Source organism: Desmodus rotundus, chromosome X (assembly GCF_022682495.2).
Source record: "Desmodus rotundus isolate HL8 chromosome X, HLdesRot8A.1, whole genome shotgun sequence".
In the NCBI taxonomy this organism is placed as follows: domain Eukaryota; kingdom Metazoa; phylum Chordata; class Mammalia; order Chiroptera; family Phyllostomidae; genus Desmodus; species Desmodus rotundus.
Window position 1 is genome coordinate 8,465,010 of NC_071400.1, and position 17,771 is coordinate 8,482,780.

The 17,771-nt window shown below is 41.9% G+C and overlaps 1 protein-coding gene across 3 annotated transcripts in view; it reads left to right on the top strand.

The window, feature by feature from the left end:
• The window catches only part of OGT (O-linked N-acetylglucosamine (GlcNAc) transferase), a 50,173-nt gene that overhangs the window by 26,447 nt on the left and 5,955 nt on the right, over window positions 1-17,771 (top strand). For 2 of the 3 annotated variants that reach the window (XM_024555300.4, XM_024555301.4), the window contains exons 15-19: window positions 3,545-3,670; window positions 4,688-4,858; window positions 4,975-5,091; window positions 5,182-5,352; window positions 7,174-7,326. In XM_024555300.4, the coding sequence (XP_024411068.1) occupies window positions 3,545-3,670; window positions 4,688-4,858; window positions 4,975-5,091; window positions 5,182-5,352; window positions 7,174-7,326 (738 nt within the window). Of the gene's footprint in view, window positions 1-3,544; window positions 3,671-4,687; window positions 4,859-4,974; window positions 5,092-5,181; window positions 5,353-7,173; window positions 7,327-13,137; window positions 13,317-17,771 lie in introns of all 3 variants that reach the window. The other variant, XR_008425973.2, reaches the window with a different exon arrangement.

The following is a 17,771-nucleotide window of genomic DNA, read 5'->3' on the forward strand; positions in this document are numbered from 1 at the left end:
GAGTGTATTCTGCCCAACTCCCTTAAACTCCCATCCATCTTTGAAGGCCCATTTCAAATACCAATTACTCTCTGAAGCCTTGTTATTCCTATATTCAGTCTGGAGGTAAACTTCTGTATAGTTCACCCTTGAATAATGCAGGGGTTAGGGACGCTGACTCTTGTGCAGTTGAAAACCCATGTGTAACTTTCGACTCCCCAAAACCTTAACTGCTAATAGCCTACTGTTGACTTGGAAGCCTTTTTAATAACAGATAGTCAACTCATTTTTATGTCATATGTATTATATACTGTATTCTTTCAATAAAGTAAGCTAGAGAAAAGAAAATGTTAAAGTCATAATGGAGAGAAAATATATGTATTGCATTGAACTGTATTTATCAGTCATGTAACGTTGTTTACAAAATGAATAATCTGTCAGAACCTGTCTCAGTATTGGCTCATGTGATTCAAAACACTGTTCTATGTCTTACTAACACTAGACATGAAAAACGAAAAGATAACATGAAAAGTAGACATTCATTTACAAGTATAACAATTCATACATTGATAATAAAGAAGCAGCAATATGATTGCTTTATGGTAGCCTAGCCTATACACTCATGAATGAATTGCTATAAAATTTTTGTGGCATGTAGTGTTACAGTGTTATTCATAAGACTATTGGAAACATTGTTACATTTTTACAAAACCACTTACCTGTGATTATAGGCTGATAGGTATGCTGCATGGTAATGTAATTTTTAAAAGCAAAGTTATAAAACAGAAAACTAACGCATTTTTAATTTAACATGAAATGGTACTCACGTAATACCTATTTAAGCATATCCTACCCACCCACTTCCATACAAGTCTTGCACACGATGTTCTACACTGATGACTACGTAGGCGATGATGATGACACAGAAATGACTCATACCGTTCTTGCCATTATTCACTGTACAGCAGGATACTTTCCTCTTCATTAAGTGGAAGTGAGTCATAAAGGCCTTCATCCTCCGATTCACGTTGAGTCGTTGGAGGAGCAGGAAGTGGAGGGGATGGTTTTGCTGTCATCGGAGGTAGAAGTGGAAGAGGAGGCAGGAGAGGCAAGCGCACTCGTAACTTTTCCAAAAATACATTTGTAATTTCTTTCTGCAGTGTTTGCTTTCTGATGTCTCCAAAAAATGTTTTTATATGGTGCCAACCCCTCTTCCATTGTTCGCTTTAGTTGCAGTGTCCACATCGTAGAAAGGCTCGTGGCGTAAAAGCAGTCAAAAGCAGCCTTGAATAATTGGCACCCTTCTGCCAGATTGCCTGATATCAGTTTCTTTTCTTGCACTGCCTGTCCCTCTTCTTCCTCGGTGACCGGCACTGCTCCCAAAGCACTCATCTCCCTCAAGTCATCTTCTGTTAATTCCCCTGGGTATGGTGCTCTGCCCGCTAGCGGTTCAGTTTCTCTAAGATCTGCAACCCTTCAGCACCCTCCCGGCCTTTTTACACCATATCCACAGTCTCTTTCACGATTTCCTTGATTGGCTCTGTTATGAATCCTATGAGGTCACGCACAACATCTGGTCACAGTTTCTCCAGCAGGAATTTATTGTTTCAGGCTTGATGGCTTTCACGGCCTTTCCCGTAACAACGATGGCATCTTCAGTGGCGGAATCCTTCCAGACTTTCATGACGTTCTCTCAGTCGGGGCTCCCTTTCTTTCATAGAGTTGACAAATCTTTCCACGGAGCACCACGTGTATGAGCCTTACAGGTCCTCATGACTCCCTTATTTAGAGGCTCAGTTAGAGGTGTTGTGTTTGGGGGCAAGTAGTCCCTTTTGACATGTTCACGCAGAACCCCAGTTCAACGTGGGCGTTGTCCAGTATCAAAAAAGCCTGAAAGGCAGTCTCTTACTGGCAAGGTACTTAGGGTTCTTGTTGTCCAGGTCTTCTTGTTGTAAAACCAAAAGACTGCCAGCTGGTGTTGATCTGTGCCCCTCAGTGCTGGGTGGGGGTGGGGTGGGGGGTTAGCAGCTTTGTAGATAAGGGCAGTCCTGATGTGTGCACAGCTGCATTTGCACAGAACAGAGTTAGTCTGTCTTTTCCTGCCCTAAATCCTGGTGCCTGCTTCTCTTATTAATAAATGTCCTTTGTGGCATCCCTGTCTCCCCCCACTCCCCGGATTAGGGTACTTTCATCTTCATTAAAAACCTGTTCAGGCAGATATTCCTTCTCCTTGATCATTTTCTAAATGGTGTCTGGGAACTCGTCTGCCGCCTCTTGGTTGACAGAAGCTACTTCTGTTACCTTGCCATTTTTAAGCCAGACCTCTTTCTAAAATTATCACACCTTATTTTGCTAGCTTTAAATTCTTCCTCTTTACATCCTTCACCTTGCTTGTGCTTTCAGTTATCATATGATGACTTTGCTTTTTCTCGAATCATATTAGAATCTATAGGGAAGCCTTTCTTACAGCAGTTCGACACCCACATAAAAGCCGCGCTTTCCATACAAGATAGCAAGGTACTTCACAGAAGTGCAAGGTTTTTGAGACTGCTGGCATAGCCGCAGAGACACTTCACAGATTTCCTTTTCTGTTTTTAATGGCCCCTGTGCTGGGTTCATGCACTGGAAATGGCAGGCAAGTACAGCTGCAGGCCTCCATTGCACAGTGTTGCATAACAAGCTGTTCAGTTTTTTCTCATCATGTCATGACTTTGCTTTGCTTTTGGGGAGCACTTTCAGCATTACAAGGGGCACTTTCTGTGGGTTGCCTGGTGTTTTATTCAAGGTTTATGGTATTGTTCCAAACATGATGAAAAAGCACACGAGAACTGTGAGAAAGTCACTTTCCACTGCCATATGCAATTTACTGGAGACAGGGACTTCTCACGCAGAGAGGATCAGCATCACGCAGCGTTTTAAGCAGATGCTCGCAGCAGCTGAGCTCACGGCAATAGCAACAGGAGGTGGCCGTGAAATTATTATGCTAGTGCAGTATGTACTATAGATAATTTTATGCAGTTATGATTTAATACCACATCTTTATCTTTGTTTACATTTCTCTCAGCTGCTTGTAAGTGTGTACATTTTGATCAGCTTTAACTTTTATAATTTGTGTATATTTTATGGGAGTATGAGAAAATAGACTAGTATCTATATCTATATATATAGATATAATAGATGAGAGTATGTATATATTTTTTGTACTCATGGCATAGCTAACTTTTTCTTAATTGTTTTCAATAGTTTTGGGCTATGTGATTTGTCTGTTGAGTTTTTCCAAATTACCACAAATCTCCAAAAAATTTTCCAGTATATTTATTGGAAAAAAAACCTGTGTCTAAGAGGACCCACACTGCTCAAACCCGTGTTGTTCACAGGTCAAATATATTCAGTTTCTGTAATGCCTTGGGCCTATTTTATTGGCACTTAACCATATCTTTACCCTGCATTTCTATAATTTGTGTTCTTACCACTTGTGCATCTGGGAATCTGAATTCTTAACGCCATTAAAACCAATTGAATTAGTCTGAGATTATACATAATGAGTTCTTACTTTATTCCATAGATTCCATGTAATGGAAAAGCAGCTGATCGCATCCATCAGGATGGTATACACATTCTGGTAAATATGAATGGTTATACCAAGGGTGCTCGAAATGAACTCTTTGCTCTCAGGCCAGCTCCTATTCAGGTAAAGGAATTAATAATCTCTCACAATGTTTATTGGGCTGAAAAGACAGTAATGTGCTTTTTGTCCCCTCTGGTTACCTTGTATTGGAAACAATAGAACGGACGTGCCTGATTTAAGGGGAAAAAGTATAGTTCTTTTTTGTTGTTGTTTTAATTTTCACCCAAAGACATGTTTATTGATTTTAGAAAGAGGAAGGGAGAGGGTTGAGGTGGGGGTGGGAGAGAAACCTAGATGTGAGAGAGAAACATGAATCAGTTGCCTCCCATATGTGCCCTGACTGGGGATCAAATCCACAACGTAGGTATGTGTCCTGACTGGGAATTGAACTCACCACCTTTTTGGTGTATGGGACAGTGTTCCAACCAACTGAGCCACCTGGCCAGGGCAAAAAGTATAGTTCTCGAAATGCACAGGGACAGAGAATTTTGAGTGTAGAACACAATGCTCACAGTACATGTATGCGGAGACATGCATTCCATAGTTGGGTATAAATACAGGGGTGGGCAAAAGGAGGTTTACAGTTATAATACAAATAAATAATACAATAATTAATAAATAATAATACAAGAATAAACTCTGGCCCTGGCCAGATGGCTCAGTTGGTTGGGTGTCGTCCTGAAGACCAGAGCGTTGTGGTTTGATCCCTGGTCAGGGCACATGCCTAGGTTGTGGCGTCGGTCCCCGGTCCAGGTGTGAATGGTGGACAACCAGTCAATGTTTCTCTCTTTCTCTGTCTTAAATCAATAAACATATCCTTGGGGGAGGATTTAAAAAAAAAAAAGGAATAAACTGTGTTTTGCATATTCACAACTGTAAATCTACTTTCACTTGCCCCTGTAGTTGTTCTGTCTTGTTTTGTAAGTTGGAAAAACATTTTAGCACTGACGTTAGTCCGGAGTACTATTTATTTGATTGTTCCTGGCTGATGAAGTCAGTCCTCCTTATTTGTTTACTTATTTAATTTTGGAGCCTTTGGATGAAGGTTCTTAGTTTTGGGTCTGATTCATTTTCTTTTAGGCAATGTGGCTGGGATACCCTGGAACAAGTGGGGCGCTTTTCATGGATTATATCATCACGGATCAGGAAACTTCGCCAGCTGAAGTTGCTGAGCAGTATTCTGAGAAATTAGCTTATATGCCCCATACTTTCTTTATTGGCGATCATGCTAATATGTTTCCTCATCTGAAGGTAGGTAGAAAAACAGTGCTATGGGGGAGTTGCAAAGAACTGTAGTCATTTGTTTTCTTGCTATCGTCCCTATACATCCTAAAAGACATGTCTAAAACTTTTTTCCCCCCACTTAGAAAAAGGCAGTCATCGATTTCAAGTCCAACGGGCACATTTATGACAATCGGATTGTTCTGAATGGCATCGACCTCAAAGCATTTCTTGATAGTTTACCAGATGTGAAAATTGTCAAGGTCAGAACCTGGTCAATGTTGTCATTGAGATAAAGTTATCTGCATTTGGGATCTTTTCCCTAATGATGGACTTTGTGCCATTTTTTAAAGATGAAATGTCCTGAAGGAGGAGACAATGCAGACAGCAGTAACACAGCTCTTAATATGCCAGTTATTCCTATGAATACTATTGCAGAAGCGGTTATTGAAATGATTAATAGAGGACAGATTCAGATAACAATTAATGGATTCAGTATTAGCAACGGACTGGCAACTACACAGGTGAGACGTGAATAATAGAGCATAATACGTACCACCAGGTATACATTCATCTCCTTGAAATCTCATAATAAGTCTAGCAGGTAAGAATAATTATTACCATTTTAGAGGAAATGAGTTCAGAGGAAATTGGCATCTTAAATAGGTTTGTCTGCTTTTTAAAAGATTCTATTTTTATTTTTAGAGAGGGGAAAGGGAGAGATAAAGAGAGGGAGAGAAACATCAATCTGTGGTTCCCTCTTGCACGCCCCCCACCTGGGACCCCACCCACAACCCAGACATGTGCCCTGACTGGGAATCAAACCAGTGACCCTTTGGTTCGCAGGCCGGTGCTCAGTCTACTGAGCCACACCAGCCAGGGCAGTTTGTCTGATTTTAAAACTCTCCTGGATTCAGCCAGCAGGTTACACTAGTGAGAGTCTGTTGTGTTCATATCTCATTATTTTCTGCTGGTGCTTCACTGAGCAATGATAAACTTGGTTCCGTAACTAACTCATCCTTTCCCTAGTTAACTCTTACTCATCTTTAAGACTTTCAGTTCAGAGAGCTCCTCCAAGAATCTGTTCCTGTCTTTATCCTCAGATTTCTTCAGCTAAATATCCAGAAGTGGGATTGCTGGGTCATATGATAATTCTATTTTTAAATTTTTTGAGGAACCTCCATACTGTTTTCCCCAGTGGGTGCAGGAATTTACAATACCACCAACAGTGCATGAGGGTTCCCTTTTCTCCGTATCCTTGCCAGCACTTGTTTGTTGACTTAATTGGTGATGGCCATTCTGCCCAGTATGAGGTATTATCTCATTGTGGTTTTAATGTGCATTTCCCCGATGCCTTTGTATACTGTAACTTCTGTAATATTTGGGATCTATCTTTACATCCAGTGCAACACATCATAATTTCCTGGTTTTGTATTCTCCACGGAATTTGGGACCTGCGTCTTAGCCATATATATAAAGCGTACTTGAGTAAGTGAATATGTAGCTCTGTCAAGAGATCATATGGCAAAGATCTTCGACCTCTTATGAGTTAAAATTTTTTACTTGTACAACATTTTATCCCAAGGGTGCTTAAAATGAACTCTTTGCTCACAGGCCAGCTCCTTAATAGAAGGTAAAGGAGTTGGTAATAATCGCTCACCCTGTGTATCGGGCTAAAAAGACAATGTCGTGTTCTTTTTCCCTCTGGTTACCTGGCATTGGAACCAATAGAGCAGGCGTGTGAGCAGACACATTTGACTTAAAGAAAGGAGAGTTCTCGAAATGCACAGTTACAGAAATTTTGAGTGTAGAACACGAAGCCCATATGTATGGAAATGGTCTTAGAAGAAAGAAGAAAGAAGAAACAAGTTACATAGCAACGTCAGGCAGTACTCAGGTGTGTGGGAATTGCAAGATAAGACTCTAACCAGGCACGTGGATGCTCAATAGTAAGTGACGATCAGTTTGAGGAGAGTCTTAGTAAGAATATTTGGAGGAGTAATTTAAGTTTAGCCTTGAAAGGGTGCATATGACTTAGAAAAGGACATTTCATTCGCGAAGAAGAGTGAGCTAAACCTTGCTGTTGGATTAATAGGGTTTCAAACATAACTTTTTGGCTGGAGCAAGAAGTTCCATAGTGCAGTCCTCCCCCACCCCTGCAAATTAGTGCTGCAACTTTTTTCTTTTTAACTTAATGTGTCCTGAATATTTTCTCGTTATTATAGTTCAGTGACGTGACTCTTAATGGTTATACTATTTTGCATCTTGAAGATTCTTCACTGCTTGAAAAGTATTGGACTATGGCGACCTGAAATATAATTATCATATGCTTTTTCTTGTTCTAGATCAACAACAAGGCTGCCACTGGAGAGGAGGTTCCCCGCACCATTATCGTAACCACACGTTCTCAGTACGGCTTACCAGAAGATGCCATTGTGTATTGTAACTTTAATCAGTTGTATAAAATTGACCCTTCTACTTTGCAGATGTGGGCAAATGTGAGTATGTGTAGACTCGACATGAATAGTGAGAGACTGGTAAAGATCCTGTAGACAGGTCATCTTGCTGAGGCCGCCTCCACACGCACTCATGAGCTGCTGTGCTCATTTCTTCTTTTTGAAAACAATTGTATTTTCCAAGTAGAGTTGACACACAGTCCTATTTCAGATGTACAACACAGTGATTATACATTTATACGCCTTACAAAGTGATCACCCCTGATACATCTAGTACTCATCCGACACCATACATAGTCATTACAATATTGGCCGCGTTTCCTGTGCTGTGCTTTACACCCCCATGGCTATTTTTGTAAATGGCAATTTGTACTACTTAATTCCTTTCGCAACTTTTTCACACATTCCCCCACACCCCCTCCCATCTGGTGACCATCAGTTTGTTGTCTGTATCTATGAGTTAGTTTAGTTTGTTTTGTTGGCTTATTCTGTTCTTTAGATTCTGCATATAAGTGAAACCATATGATATTTGTCTTTCTCTGTCTGACTTATTTCACTTAGCATAATACCCTCGAGGTCTAGCCATGTTGTCACAAACGATAAGATTTACAAGGTTCCATTCCTTTTTTATGGCCTAGTAATATTCCACTTTATATATATGCAGTGCACCTGGATCCAGTCATCTATCAATGGACACTTAGGTTGCATCCATATGTTGGCCATTGTAAACAGTGCTGCACTGGGCATAGGAGTACATATATACTTTCAAGTTAGTGTTTTGGGTTTCTTCGGATAAATACTCAGAAGTGGAATTACTGGGTCATATGGTAGCATGATTCCTCCAACTTTGTTTTTCTTTGTCAAGATTGCTGTGACTATTTGGGGTCTTTAGTGGTTCCATATAAATTTTTGGAATATTTGTTCTAGTTCTGTGAACTGTGCCATTGGTCTCTTAATAGGAATTGTGTTGAATCTGTACATTGCTTTGGGTAGTATGGACATTTTAATGATGTTAATTCTTCCTATCCATGAACACGGTATATGCTTCCACTTATTTGTATCTTCTTCAATTTTCTTTCTTCAGTGTCTTATAATTTTCTGAGCACAGGTCTTTTACATCGTTGGTTAGGTTTATTCCTAGGTATTTTCTTCTTTTTTGATGCAGTTGCCAGTGGTATTGTTTTCTTAGTTTTTCTTCCTGATAGTTCATTATTGGTGTATAAAAGTGCAGCTGATTTCTAGATATTTATTTTTGTATACTGCTAATTTATTGAATTCATTTATCAGTTCTAGTAAATTTTTTTTGAATCTTTAGGGTTCTCTGTATACAATGTGAAGTCATCTGCAAATAATGAGTTTTACTTCTTCCTTTGCAATTTGTATGCCTTTTATTTCCATTTCTTTTCTGATTGCTTGGCTAGGACTTCCAGTACTATGTTGAATAAGAGTGGTGAAAGTGGACATCCCTGTCTTGTTCCTGATCTTAAGGGGAACACTTGTAGTTTCTCCCCGTTTAGTCTGGTCTGAGCTGTGGGTTTGTCGTATATGGCCTTTATTATGTTGAGATATGTTCCCTCTGTTTCCACTTTGCTGAGAATTTTCACCAGAAATGGGTGTTGAATTTTATCACATGCTTTTTCTGCATCCATTGATATGATCCTGTGATTTTTGTTCTTCATTTTGTTTATATTATATATCCACATTTGTTGATTTGTGGATATTTTACCAACCTTGTATCCCCGAAATAAATCCCACTTGATCACGGTATGTCATCTTTTTAATGCATTGCTGGATTCGGTTTGCTAATATTTTGTTGAAGATTTTAGCATCTATGTTCATCGGGGATATTGGCCTATAATTTTTTTTTCTTTGTAGTGTCTTTATCTGGTTTTTGAACTAGGATAATACTGGCCTTGTAAAATGAGTCTTCCCTCCTCTTGCAAGTTTTGGAATAGTTTGAGAAAGATAGGTGTCAGTTCTTTTTTGTATGTTTGATAAAATTTACCTGTGAAACCCTTTGCCTAGGACTTTTTGTTTGCTGGGAATGGTTTGATTACTGGCTTGATTTCATTAGCTGTAATGGGTGTGTTCAGGTTTTCTGATACTGATTCAGTTTTGGAAGATTGTATGTTTCTTCCAGGAATTTATTCATTGTGTCCAGATTATCCCAATTTGTTGGCATATATTTGTTGGTAAGATTTACCAACAGTCCTCTGTATTCCTGTGGTGTCATTTGTTACTTCTCTTCTTTCATTTCTGATTATAGTTATTTGGGTCTCTCTTTTTTCCTTGACGAATCTGGTTAAAGGTTTCTCAAACTTGTTTATCTTTTCAAAGCTCCAGCTGTTGGATTCATTGATTTTTGTATTGTTTGTTAAATCCTGTTTTGTTTATATCTGCTCTGAGCTTTAATATATCCTTTCTTTTACTGACTTTGTATTTGGTTTGTTGTTCTTTTTCAAGTTCCCTGAAGTGTTAAGTTAGACTGTTTATTTAAGATTTTTCTTTGTTCTTGGCATAGGCTTGTAATGCTATCCATTTCCCTCTCAGAACTGTTTTTTGTGTCCCATAAATTTTCAGTTATTTTGTTCTCATTTTCACTTGTTTCAAGGCATTTTTAAAAATTTCTTCCTTGACCTCATTGCTAAGCCATTCATTATTTTGTGACATGTTATTTAGCCTCCATGTCTTTGTGTGTTGTGTTTTTCAGGGTTTTTTTCTTGTGATTGATTTCTAGTTTCATACCATTATGGTCAGAGAAGATACTTGATAAGATTTCAGTCTTCTTAAATTTATTGAGATGTGTTTTGTGTCCTAATGTGTGTATCTTAGAAACTGTTCCTTCTGCTCTTGAAAAGAATGCATATTCTGCTCCTTTGGGGTGAAATGCTCTGAAGATGTCAATTAAATCCATCTGGTCTAGTGTGCCATTTAAGGCTGCTGTTTCCTTGTTGTTTTTCTCTTGGGAACACCTATCCAGTGAAGCCAGTGGGATGTTAAAATCCCTTACTGTGACTGTATTATGGTCAGTTCATTGGCATATCTCTCCCTTTATGTCCATCAATATTTGCTTCATATATTTAGGTGCTCCTGTGTTTGTTTTAGTCTCTTTTATCTCGTGTAAGTATCGCTACCCCATCTTTTTTTTTTCATTTGCATGAAGTACCTTTTTTTCATCCCTTTATTTTTTCTGAGGTGGATCTCATGTAGATAACATATATGTGTCTTGTTTTCTTATCCACTCAGCTACCCTGTGTCTTTAGGCTGGAGCATTTAAGCCACTTACATTTAAAGTGATTATTGATCCCTTGCCAGCATGGCTCCGTTGGTTGGGGTCATCCTGCAAAGTAAAGGGTCACTGGTTTAATTCCCAGTCGGGACAAATGCCTGGGTTGCGGGCGGGCTGGTCCCCGGTTGGGGCGTGTGTGGGAGGTCACTGATTGATATTTGTCTTGGTCGTCGATGGTTCTCTCCCTCTTTCTCCCTCCCTTCCCCTCTGAAAAGAAAGGAAGGAAGGTCATATCAGATTATTGATAGGTATATAGTTATTGCCATTTTATTCTTTATAACTATGTTCCTCCTTTTCTTCTTCAAGAATATCCTTTAACATTTCTTGTAATAATTGTTTGGTGGTAATGGACTCCTTTAGTTTTTTCTTATCTGGGACGCTCTGTATTTGTTCTTACATTTTAAATGATTGCTTGCTTGGTAAAATAGTGTGGGTTGTAGGTCCTTGCTTTTTATCACTTTGAATATTTCATTCCTATCTCTTATGGCCTGACATGTTTCTTTGAGAAATCAGGTACCATTCTTGTAGGAGCTCTCTTATAGGTGATAAACTGGTTTTTTCTTTCTGTTTTTAAGATTTTCTCTTTAAACTTTTGCATTTTAATTATGATGTGTCTTGGTGTCAGCCTTGTTAGGTTTATTTTGTTTGGGACTCTATATGCTTCCTGGACTTGTGTATCTTTTTCCTTCATCAGGTTAGGGAAGTTCTCAATCCCTTGCTGTCTCGCTTCTCCTTCTGGTACCCCTATAATGTGGAAGTTGTTATGCTTCATATTGTCCCAAAAGTCTCTTAAACTGTCCTCATTTTTTTTTTACTTCTTTTTTTTTCTTTCTTTCTTTTCTTTTTTTCTTTCTGCTCTGATTAGGTGTTTCCGCTACCTTGTCTTCCAAATTGCTGATTTGAGCCTTTCCTGCACCCAACCTATGCTTTATTCATTCTGGTATATTCTTCATTGCAGACGAGATCAGGCACGTTCAGGGTGGTATGGCCGTAGACATATTTTTCATTTCAGATAATGTATTCTTCATTTCTGACTGGTTATTTTGTACGCTTTCTATGTCCTTTTTCACGCTTTTGAAATTCTCACTACATTCCTTGAGCATCCTTAAAACCAGTGTTTTGAACTCTATCTGGTAAATTGCTTGCCTCAATTTTATTTAGCTTTTTTCTTGGAGATTTCTTCTGTTCTTCCATTTGGGGCGTGTTTCTTTGTCTCCCCATTTTGGTTCCCTCTTTGTGTTTGTTTTTATGTATTATATGGATCTGTTTGACTCCGAGTCTTTGTGGGGTTGCCTTATGTAGTAGGTGTCCTGTGGGACTCCGTGGTGCAGTCTCTTTGATCACTTGAGCTGGGTGCTCCAGGAATGTGCCTTTTGTGAGTTATGTGGGCCTTCCTGTTGCAGTTGAGCCTTAACTACTATTGGCCTGTTTGTGGGCAGGACCCTGAAGCTTGCTGACTATGAGGATCAACCTTGTCCACAGTGTATGAGGTGCTGTTCAGGTGCTGATCACTACTGAGTGGATTTTGCCTCAGCGCAGGGTCTGTTGCCTGCTGAGATCTTTCTCTGGTTATGCTGCTTGTGAAGCTATTGGATCCTGCTATGATATTGTCTGAATCTGGCCACTGGGCGTGTGTCTTTTGGAACCTCTTGGCAGGGACTCTGGTGCAGGTTAGTTTCAGTCATTGCCTGTGACTTGCTGTGGGCAGCCTGTTTGGAGCTACAGAACAATCCACAGTTGTGGCTGCCTCTGCCGGTCCTTGGTGTGCATTGGAAGGACCAACCTGTGCACCAAGGCTGGCTTCCGCCAGCACTGGATCTGGGGGCAGGTCAGCAAAAGGCTCGAGGCACCCCAGATCCGGCTCTGCCTGCCTCCACCTGTCGATTGCCTGTTAGGCTCAGTCACTGAAAGAGCCCCTGGCAGTACTCAAGTTGCATGAGGTAGGTTCTCCGTGAGTCACCAGGTAGGTGCGAGTGCTGTTCACCAGGTTGATACAGATTCAAACTCAGCGCCTGTGCTGGGTCTGAGGTCGCACAGCAAAAGTCCCGGGGTATACCAAGTCTAGATGACCGCTGCTTGGGTGCCCTTACACCTTGGTGGTGGGACAGGGTTCCAAGGAGTCATCAGGGTGAGGCCAGCCTATTTTATCAGGCCCGAACAGACCGAGATTTGGCCATGTGAAGGTAAGGTTCTGCACTGGTCGGGTGTGTGAGGGGAAAATGACCCCTGCCATGAAGCCAAGCAACCCCATGTGTCCTAGATTATGCCATGAGCCTGAGCTCAGCAGGGTGGGCCTGCCAGGAGTTGGGAGGGCGGGGCTTCCAAGAGCCCTGAGGGTGGGGCTGGCAGATCCTCTGTAGGGCAGGTGCTGCCAGTTAAGTTCTCAGGAAATTGTGGGAATGGCCCCTGCCTCAAAGCCACACATCTCAGTTACTGACATCCCCTGAGGCTGCATGGGCCTCTCTCTACATGCCAGCCCAGGCAGCTGACTCCTGAGCGTGGTGTGAGCTCCGAGTTGTGGGGCGACAGGATTCCAGAGCATGGCGTTAATGTATTCCCCCTAGGCTGATGCCGTAAGGAGGGGAGTGCTCCACCCAAGAACAATCTTGTCTGCAGTGTGGGAGATGGACTCAGCACAGGTATCCTGACGGCTGTCTCTTCAGGTCTTTCCCCAGAGCCACAAACCCCAGTCTCTCCTGACACGACTCTAGTCTACTCCACCCTCCCTCTGCTGGAGCCCAGGGTGAGTGGCTACAAACAAAATTTTGTGCACTAGCACGTTAAGAGGATGCCTGAGTCTCTAGCAGAGTCCTGCCTCTCCCTGGCGGACCAGATCCCCACCGCTTTTCACAGGCAGATGCTTCGTGGGCACCTCTTTCTGGCTCTGGTGCTCTGGACCAGAGAGCCCAGCATGGGTTTGAGACCCCACACTTCCTGGGGGAACCTGTGCAGCTGGGATATCCTTCCGGAATCTCAGCCGCCATCCGTGGGAATGGGGCCAGTCATTTTTGTATCTCCACCTTTCCTGCCAGTCTCAATGTGCTTCTTCAGTAAATCCTTGGTTTTGAAACTTCTCTCCAGCTAGTCTTCAGTTGGTTATTCAGATTGATTGTTCTATATTTTAGTTGTAATTTGAGTTTGGTCCTGGAGGGAGGTGAGTATAACATCCACCTACTCCAGTGACGTCTTGAATCACTCTTTACGTCACTTTGACAGTTTCTTGCCAATCCCTTCTGGCCTGAACTGTCTCTGTTGAGAAATCAGGTGGCAGTCTTAATCAGAACTGTCTTGCAGGTAACTAACTGCTTTTCTTTGAGGCTTTTATGATTCTCCATCTGCCTTTAACCTTTACCATTTTAATTATGATGTGTCTCAGAGTGGGCCTCTTTGAGTCCATCTTGTTCGGGACTCTGTACTTCCTGGACTTGGGTGTTGTTTTCCTTTACCAGATTTGGGAAGTTTTTGGTCATTATTTCTTCAGATAGGTTCTTGATCTCTTGCTTTCTCTATTGTCCTTCTGGTGCCCCTGTGATGCAAATATTGTTATACTTGGTGTTGTCCCAGAGGTCCCTTAAACTACGCTCATTTTTAAAAATCTTTTTTGATTTTGCTGTTCTGATGGGGTGTTTCCTACTACCTTGTCATCCAAATCGCTGTTTCAGTCTTCTGTTACATCTAACGTGCTATTTATTCCACCTAATGTATTATTCATTTCAGTTATTTTGTTTTTGATTTTTGACTAGTTCTTTTTTATGGTATTTCTCTCCTTATTAAGTTCTCACTGAGTTCATCTGTGTTTCCCCTAGGTTCGTTGAGCATCCTAATAAGCAGTGTTTTGAACTTTCAGTGTGATAGATTGCTTGCCTCCATATTATTTAATTCTTTTTCTGGTGTTGTGTCTTGTTTTTTTTTTTATTTGGGATATGTTTCTCTGTCTCCTCATTCTGGCTGCCTCCCTGTGTTTATTTCTATGTATGAGATAGATCTCTTCTGTCTCTCAGTCTTGACCTAGTGGCCTTATATAGAAAGTGTCTTGTGGGGCTCAGTGGCACAGTCTCCCACGTCACCTGAGCTGGGTCCTCCAGGGGTGTTCCTTGTGTGGGTTGTTACCCCTCCTGCTATAGTTAGGCCCCGGTTGGTGCTGATATGTCAGTAGGTGGAGGTGACCCTCCCACTGACTGGCCGTGTGGTCTAGCCGTGCCTACTGCAGCCGACCTGCTGTCTCGGGGCTGGCCCCTCATAGTAGGAGTTACTTCAGCGGGACTCTTGTTCAGGCTGATTTTGCCTTTTGGATGTGTGTGTTGGGGAGCTGGTTGGGTGGGGTTTTGATGCACTCTGAAGCTGGCCACTGGAACCTCTTGGGAGGGGCTCTTGATTCAGGCTGAAAACAGTTGCCATTTGTGCAAGATTTGGGGCTGCTTGGCAGGAGTTATAATTTCTGCTGAGACCAGCGCCTGCTTATATGGGGCTTGTGGACCTTGGAGAGAGTCTGTTACGTGAGCCTAGGGCACCCACTACTTTTGTGCGTCTTGAGGACCTTTGAGAAAGTCAGCAGCACAAGCCTTGGACAGCCACCACTCCTATGGGGTTTGTAGTCCTCTGAGTGAGTCTGCAGCGTTAGCCGGGGCAGACCATTCCTGTGGAGGAGCCACTGGAAGAAGCTTGGGCCTGGTGAAGAGACTTGGCTGGGGCAGGCTCTCAGGGAATCCTCCAGGGCAAGGTGTACAGTGTTAGGCAGGTTAAAGGAGAGCACAGATTTGGCATCTGCCTCCATGGGGCTGGCTGGGTTGGAGGAGCGCTCAACAAAGGGACAGTGGTACTTGCCAGTGCTCCAATCCCCAGAGACGGTTGCCCTGACCACCGCCCCTCCAGCCCTCACCGTGAAGATAGTCAGTTTAGTTTGTCATGTGTGCCTGGTGCTTTTCGAGCTGCTGCCCTTCTCCTGGAGCTTAGAGTGAGGGACTTTGTGTGCCGGCCTTTTAAGAACAGCCCGACTCAGTGTCCCGCAGCCCTTTGTCCGTCTGTGCACACAATCTCCCTGGTTTTCACAGATGTTATGGGGACTTTTCTTCTCATCACTGGTGTGCTGGGCTGGGGAGCCTATTGTGTGCCTGGGACCCTGAGCTCCTCATAGGGGACCGCCACAGCCAAAACAGCCCTCTTCTTTCTTAATCTTAGCACGCCGTGGGTGTGGGGCTCGCCTCCTCCACGTCTCTGCCCTTTCCACCTGTCTGGTGTGGCTTCTTTACATCCTCAGGTATGGGAATTCTGATCAGCTAGTCCTCGGGTGGTTCTCAATGACGATCGTTCTGTAATTTAGTTGTAATTTTGATGTGGTTGTAGGAGGAGAGATTAATTTACCTACTCTGCTGTCTTGACCTTCTGGTGGGTTGTGCTCATTTTGAATCTTCAAAAGAGTTGTAACTTTTCTAGCCATTTTTGATTTCTCCTTCCAGTGTCTAAATAATACCTTATGAGCCTTTTTAATTTATGTATTCCAAAACAGGGATCAGCAAACTTTTTCTTGAAGGGTCAGATGGTTAAAATTGTCTGTTTCGCAATCCATACTCCCTGTCACCTCTATTCTTCTCTGCCATGGTAGCAGGAAAACACCATAGACATTCTATAAATGAACGAGTGTAGGTGTGTTCCAGTAAAACTTGATTTTCAATAAACAGGCAACATGTGAGATTTGGCTCATAGGCCGTAGTTTGCCAACCCATGGTTTGACCTGATAGCAAAAGTTGTCATGCTTACTCACCCGTGTTTAACTTTCTCGCAATATTGTCAATCTGTCACTAGGAAGGAATCCATTTATGTCATTACCTTTTAGCTCAGCAGACCAGTTTGCATAAGTAGGACCTCTGAAGGTTCTAGCCTTTGGTATTCATAATTTGCTCTTATTCTAGAGAGCTGAAATGCAGGTGATTCTTGGTTGATTTCTTTTCTGATGAATGTCTGTTTGGTTATTTTTTTTCCTTTGGAGAGAGGAGGGCAGAGGAGAAGCAGCAGCAGGTGAATGCAGGCTTCTTATCCCTTAATCTCCACCTCTCAGCTTTCAAAACAAATCTGATAACTAAAAATCTTTGTGACACATTGTGGCAAATATATTTGGCAGCAGAATTACTTGCACTACTCTTTTTTAAAAAAATTTTTATTGTTATTTAATTACAGTTGTCTGCATTTTCTCCCCATCCCTGCACTACTCTTAATTGATGGTCTTTTATTTATTCCATTTAGTGTGAATATTCCTGCATCTCAGTGCAGGAACACTGACATGTTTGTTTACAGGGACTCACTGCTGGGTGTAATGTACATGGGCCCTGTACAACTTTTTAAAAATCTGAAATAGTCCGAATTATCTTTGAAATGTCATCTCTTCCTATGGCTTTCAGAGAGGGGGTGGCGAGCGTCTGTGGTACACTGAGTGGTGTAGACTTAAATCGGGGGTTGGCAAACTGGCCTCTGGGTCAAATTCGGCCCACTGCCTGCTGTTGTAAATAACATTTTATTGGCCCACAACTGTGCCTGCTTGTTTCCGTGTTGACTGTGGCTGTCTTCCAGTGACAGGGGAGAACTGAGCCTAAAGTGAGCGTGCAACCCATGTGGCTGGAAGGCCAAAACTATTTGCTCTCTGAACCTTCACAAAAAAAGTCTGCTGACACCTGATATGGATTAGGCAAATAAAGTTAGGCAAGTGTGAGCTAACTGCTGTGTCACAGTGGGTGATGTGAAATTTGAAGTGGAAAATTGCTGTCTCTTCTACAAAATCTCTGCTAGTATCAGTTCCCACAGGACATAGCAGCCTCAGATTTTGCCAGTTAGTTTATCTTGTCTTGTGTCTTCTTTCATCGATGTCCTCTTTTTTTTTCCTTTTATTTAATTATTGACTTGAGAGAGAGACAGTGACATTGATTTGTTACTCCACTCATTTATGCATTCATTGGTTGCTTCTTACGTGTGTCCTGACCGGGAATCGAACCCGCAACCTTGGCATATCAGGACGATGCTCTAACCAACTGAGCTACCCGGCCAGGGCCCTCTTCTTTCTTTTAATTCTCTTTGGAGTCAGCTTAGCAGGACAGTAACCAATACTCAGTTGATTAATTCATCTATGTGAAGGAAAGACCAGTTCATAGTGGGCTGCTATCTGGGTGAAAAGAATAGAGTATGGTTTAATTATTAGAGATCTATAGGA